This window comes from Volvox carteri (genome assembly GCF_000143455.1).
Source record: "Volvox carteri f. nagariensis unplaced genomic scaffold VOLCAscaffold_91, whole genome shotgun sequence".
Classification (NCBI taxonomy): Eukaryota; Viridiplantae; Chlorophyta; class Chlorophyceae; order Chlamydomonadales; family Volvocaceae; genus Volvox; species Volvox carteri.
In genome coordinates, this window is record NW_003307634.1 from 90,604 (window position 1) to 97,127 (window position 6,524).

General features: G+C 51.5%; 1 protein-coding gene across 1 annotated transcript; it reads left to right on the forward strand.

Annotated features, from left to right (window-relative positions):
* Nucleotides 1-1,234: 1,234 nt before the first annotated feature.
* Nucleotides 1,235-5,006, forward strand: VOLCADRAFT_99610 (uncharacterized protein; the record flags this gene model as incomplete). Its single annotated transcript, XM_002958298.1, has 3 exons — nt 1,235-1,723; nt 2,064-2,314; nt 4,247-5,006. The coding sequence occupies 3 exons, from the start codon at nt 1,235-1,237 to the stop codon at nt 5,004-5,006; spliced, it is 1,500 nt and encodes a 499-aa protein (XP_002958344.1).
* Nucleotides 5,007-6,524: the final 1,518 nt, after the last annotated feature.

Below are 6,524 nucleotides of genomic sequence, written 5' to 3' on the forward strand. Positions count from 1 at the left end.
CCTAAGCCTCAACTGAATTAAGACGCGACTCGTCCAACTACCTTCGGTTGGCTTCACCACCTGCGGATAGCGACTAACTCGGTCGTGGCACATAATTTGTACGCTTCAGGTGTTTGGGCGTGACAGGGGTGCTTCGGGGATATAGGGAGGAGAAGGGGCGCCGGGGGAATGGGGGGCTCTCTCTCTCTCTCCCTCTCTTTCAAGGAGCGGCCGCGCGGCTTGGGCGGCGTGGAATGCTGCTGGCGCGCGGCCGGCGTGCGGCTTGGCTGTGTTCTTCTATAGTGTAAGGCCTCTTGGAAGCGGGTCCCCTTTGTCGCTCTTTCACAGCACGTTCATCCTGGTCAGCTTCGGCAGAGCCATGAGATCCAGGTTAAGGGGGACAGGAGCACGGAAATGCAATTCACCGCTGATGAACCAAAAGCATTAACCAGCTTATACAGGCTTCCTACAGCACGATGCTTTTGAGCAACGTGCAGGGTGATTTAAGCGGCTGTTTAAGCAGGCCTTACAAACCTGCCCATGCCCTCAGTACTGCATATCAAATCATTTAGTAACTTACTACCTTGCGCATGCTACGCATCACGCCCCAAATGAGGCATAATTTGGTCTAAATACGGGCGTGCACACATGTCGCGCTTATACTTGACAGAAGTGGCTAACGAATTAATGAATAAATAAATGCGGGTATTGCGGCACCAGCTAGTGCTGGCTGCCTATGCAACTTAATGGCGCGGTGGGCGCCAGCCTCTGCGAGCCTCAAAAGCTAATAGGGGGCGGCCTCGTTGGAAGGAATAAATATCTTGAGGATGTGAGGATATCCAGGCAAGGACAATCATAACAAGGTGCTGAGTTTGTTGTTTACGTACCTCTGATAATGAACGTACTGACGGGCGCGTAAACATACGCCATACGCACGCGCAGTGTTCTCCAACACCCTTATACGGCGTTCCAGCTGCTTGTCAGGCGCACTACTGCTGGTCAGGCGCCTCTGTGCCACCGAGATAGACAGCTCTTCCTCAACCCTAAAAATCACTGGATTAATATTACAATAAATTGCTATCTATAGCTCAACATGGTGTCAGGTTTCAACAGACGGATGCCTTGGGGAAAAAGAAGGAAGACGTATGCCCAACCGCAAGGAGCTGAAAAGGGCCCTGTAAGCGAAAGCCCTGCAGGCGGGGTGCAGCCAAAGATTTATGGCAAACGCCGATATTTGTTCGCTTTTGTCAAAACTATGACGGTCGTGGCAACAGCCTGCAAAAGCGCTGTAAACGTCGCGCTCCACCCGCCTGTGCCAGCTGGCTGGGTGCCCTTGGTGCACGTTTTGTGCATGGCGGTCGTCTTTGCCATCCCCTGGGGCCTCTCGTACATGGGTGCCAGCTTCAAGCACAGCAACAACGGTCCGATTACGATGCTTTGCGACCTACGCCCGGTCGATGACCAGTTAATGCAATCGATCCCCGTAGTCGGTGGTGCTATTTTCACCTATGACTATATTTATTATAATCCCCTGCCGTCGTCACCAGAAGAGGATTTTCCTACACCGCCGCCACTGCTACCACCGCCACAGCTACCACCTGATCCTCCTCCCAATCCTATGCGTTTCGGCGTCAAGGACCATAAACCGTCGCCATTTCGCGACTGCTCCCCATATGAGGATGTCTTCGACTACTCTGACATGGCGGAAATGCAGCCTCTTAACAACACCGCCTTTGTCTCAATTGTGATTCAGGTGAATGTGTATGTGTGTATGAGTATGCGTCTGTATGTGTATGCGTGTGTGTATATGCGTGTGCGTGTGCGCCTGGGTTGACAAGGTCTTCGCGCCTCTATGCAGCAGCCTCTGTACAGCAGGCGACATGTTAATTCATAATCGATCATCCGTGACGAGCAAACGATCGAGCTGTGTACAATGGTCGGTGCATTACTGTGCAACGTGCGCACCTATAATCCACGGCACCTTCCCGAATAATATTAGGTAACCCGTCCCTAGCTATTATACGAGGGATCAAAACATTTACTGACCTCATTAGCCATCCATGCCCTACCTCGTACGTATGCAGGATGTGGACGTGAAGAAGTTCGTGGCCAGTGCCCTCGTCAACGTGTGGTTTGGGGAGCCTCCAGAACTGTCAAGAAAGGCTCCCCAATTTGAGAATGGAACGCGCAGATTGCTAGATCCCCGCTTGACATTGACAATCACCATCAACAACAGGGAAGTCATCACGATAAAAACGATTGGCAAGGCGTCGTCTGCCCTAGATAATCTACCGGTCTTTGCAGAAAGGCATCTTCGAATGTATCCCTTTGACAGGTAAGGTTCCTCTGTGGGCAAGCTGGGGTTCCTTTCTGAACCGCTGTGAGACCTCGCTACCTGAAAGATGTTGCACTTTTAAATTTCGTTAAAACCCACACATCTGCTGCCTGTCTGCCTGTCTGCCTGTCTGCCTGTCTGCCTGTCTGCCTGTCTGCCTGTCTGCCTGTCTGCCTGTCTGCCTGTCTGCCTGTCTGCCTGTCTGCCTGTCCGTCTGTCTGTCCGTCCGTCTGTCCGTCTGCCTGTCTGTCTGTCTGCCTGTCTGCCTGCCTGCCTGCCTGTCTGTCTGTCTGTCTGTCTGTCTGTCTGTCTGTCTGTCTGTCTGTCTGTCTGTCTGTCTGTCTGTCTGTCTGTCTGTCTGTCTGTCTGTCTGTCTGTCTGTCTGTCTGTCTGTCTGTCTGTCTGTCTGTCTGTCTGTCTGTCTGTCTGTCCGTCTGTCTGTCTGTCTGTCTGTCTGTCTGTCTGTCTGTCTGTCTGTCTGTCTGTCTCTGTATATCTGTCTGTCTATATATCTGTCTGTCTGTCTGTCTGTTGCTGCTGTTGACGGGGTGTTACACTGTGGGTGGCTCGCCCGCAGATAAAGGACGAGCACCGGGGGCCCTGACCGGGGGACGGCTCCACTTCTGTCTTTTCCTCCGCGTACGCCTCACTAACTTGCTCACGCCAGCCGGGGCGCTCTCCCAGCCCCTGGCTAGGCAACACAGCAGCGCCAAAGGCTGCAAACCGTACTAAGCGAGAGCCGCACGAGAGGCTCCACACCCCCTCAGGGCTCCCTAACCAAGCTATCTTCCACCGTTCCGCCTTGCCAGCCTATTCACACGCCCTCAAACCTCAAGAACGCCAAATAAAAACAAAAAAAAACGCCACCGGGTCTTTGTCAAATACTCAAAAACCGAGGCAGGGGAAGACCTACCCCGCCAGGCCAGACATGGCCCGGAAGAGGGATGACCCCCCTTGTTATTGCACGCGGCACATGCCTGCCAGCTGTACAAGCGCGGTTGCTTCATCGCGGTAATCGGGTGTGGGCTACACACACTTGGCTGTGCAGCGTTCAAGACCGGGGGCATTCAGCCTAAGCACAAAGACGCGTGGCAGTCGCTTACCGGTGAACCTGTAAGATATGCAATACGCGATGCAACCGCTAGCGTATGGCGTACGGCTCAGCATGAGGCCCCCGGGACTGTAAATAATGGAAACTCCAAAAGCTAAAGAAAATGTCATACTTCCTGCACTAGTAGTAGAAGTATTTACCAATTTTATACTATGCTCGACGCAGCCGGAGTAATTACCAGGAAAGCTCGTCGGGGTAGGGCCCTACATGTGCCGTCGTTCGTTGGCTCACTGCAGTCTGGGACCTGCCTGCCCCAGCTAACGCCTACGCTATCTGTTCTGTCGTTCCCTAAAAGTGCGTAGTTATAAGCAGTCGATCCTAGTATGTAAATGTTGGCACCGGCCCTACATCCCTCGTGGCGAGCATTCATATGCAGCGAATCCGCCTCACCACATGCTGTACCGTGGTACGACTGATCGCGCTTATTTGTCCCTTGTAGGAACTAGTCCGACTTGCGACATATAACACTATTATTATAATTATATTTATATTTATATTTATATTTATATTTATATATTATTATTATTATTATTATTATTATTATTATTATTATTATTATTATTATTGTGGCTAATGCGATACCGTTAGCCCGGTAATGTCCTGTCCCATATATTGCAACCCGCACCGTGCGTGCGCTAACGGTCACACGACACCAAAGTGATGTTACAACCACGCCGTGCTTCCTTGCCGCTTCTATCCCTTAGTACCTTCGGGCAAGTAGTTTTAATTCAAAAACATCGTGAGGAAATTCCAAATCCAAACAACTGTTGCATGTAACAGGTCCACATATGCCGTCGTACTTCATTTTGTACCAATCACAGGTACAGGCTCTACATCCGTGCGAGCATGTCCTTGGCGATAGACGACAACAGCACTTTCCGGCTTCCCTATGTAATCGCTGTCACCCAGAAGGGCTCTGGTATGAATTACTATGTTCGCGAGCCACGTCGACGCTACCAAGCCTCCAGGGTGGGCAACCCCGCACTGTCCGAGGTCTTATTCACAATTTGGGGCGTGCGTACGAAAACGTCACGCTTCGTTTCCATTTTTATTGTGTTGCTTATGTGGCTCCTGAGCTTCATCGTTCTAACACGGGCTGTTTACACGGTGTCTAAGCGGCATGAGGTCAGCATGGATGACGCGGGCCTTGCTGCAACAGTCCTGTTTGCATTGCCCCAAGTGCGAATCATGCAGCCGGGTATCCCACCTGAAGTTGGCTTGGTTATTGACATGGCAGGTTTCATCTGGAACATGGTCATGGTCTCGGTAGCTTGTATAATGTACCTCTGGGTCATGTACGCCAAAGCGGTGCAGAGGGAGCAGAGCAACGCAGCGGGGTCGCAAACGAGTGATTCACAAATCACCATTGTTGTAGGTGATCAAGACACTCCCGCATGCGCACCAGCTGCAGCAGCTGCAGCCGCAGATGTTTCGCAACCGGCCCCTGGATCCGCTGATTCCGGCGGGCTCGCTACTTCCTCTGTTACCGCTCCACAGCCTGCACCTGAACCTTCATCTGCGTCACCTAAGCCCGCACCTCCCACTTTTAATTCAGGGGATCTAATTGGAATAAGTTATTAATTGCGAGGCCTCATCCCCAATCACTTCCTCCCTGGAGGAACTTATCAGGGCCCAGGGCCTGGGCGCGAGGTGCTTTGGAATAATGTGCTTCTTGGTCATGAAGTATTGATGGACGTTCTCCTGGGCGGACAGGCTGGAGGAGGAGTACTGCAGGTTTCGTTGCTTCATGCAGCGCTCCGCTGGTTGAGGTAGACACTGCTAAAAAAAGGCTTGAGACGAAGAAACATTTCCAGGCACTTCCGCCAGGTAGATTATTATGAACACGGCACCATATCGGGACGGTTGCCTTATGTGGCCAATTTGCTTGCGCCATGCTTGCACATGTCACGGCTTGTTGTTATGTACGGCAGGTTGTGGCTCGATCGGTTTGTTACGGCTGCTTGGCAGCTGAGTCGCAGCTGAGAGGGGATTGTTCGAGACTGTACTGAGAAGAACCAGCTGGAAAACGTAAATCAGCATACTGTGTTGCCTTCACTTATTCAAAAAGCTCACTTGCGAAATCGGCAGTGGTTAGGTCCCTGGGGGTCCTTTATGTAGATCCCCTGAAACCGCTGGTGCCGTACATGACACACCTGCGAGGAGCTGTTTCCAGTAGACGATAAATAGACGGACATATTGTCCAAAATCGATTGTGACCGTTATGTTCTAACCGTGATCGTGCAAAGTTTTTTCCACTTCAACGGGTCATGGGGTTCAGGGCGGGAGGTAATAAAATTCACCAATTGGGTCAGGACCAGAGTCCAGGGAGGCCGCCAATCAGCCACTCGTAACGCAACAGAGGATGATCATCGGTGCCATCCCAGACCAAAATCGTGTATGCATTGGTCGCATCCGACGACCTTGCCAGCCTGGCCAAATTACATGGCTTGGATTTTAGTTTAGGGCCACAATGTGTGTTTAAGCAAAACTGTCTGCCAGCCGTGCATTACTCCAGCACCTGGCAGTGATAGGAACCACATATACGGCATAATGTTGCCGCTCATAAGGCCGCGAGCAAACTTATACGGCGGATGCGCCTGCTGGAACATACGTAGCGAGCATGTTTTACAAATTTGTAAAAAAAACCGATGTCAGGGTTATAGTACGAGCCAAAGACGTGTCACAGGGTAATAAGGAAGCGTTCTTGACCCTCGCCCGAATCCGAATGAATTTCTGTCAGGAAGTGATTCCAAGCAAGAAGCCATAACAGGGATCGCTCACGCAATCAGCGCTATAACTTGATACACGGTGCGGTCATGTCCACTGTAATGATGTGTCCACAAGGGGTAGCGGGCCACCGATGCCACCTCCATACACATAAACATGGTTTCAGCATGAACATGGCATGTTTGGCACAGTGTGCCTTCACGTCACTAAGCAGCGTCTGCTCTTATTACTTGCTGTGACACCTGCTGCAGCTAAGAACCGGATGAGCACCTGACGAGTAACAATCAACCAAAACCTAAGTGTAACAGCAGAGGCCCAGCAATGGCTCCCGGGGGCACTTTGCGGCGAACAAACCGACAAACCAACCAGTCT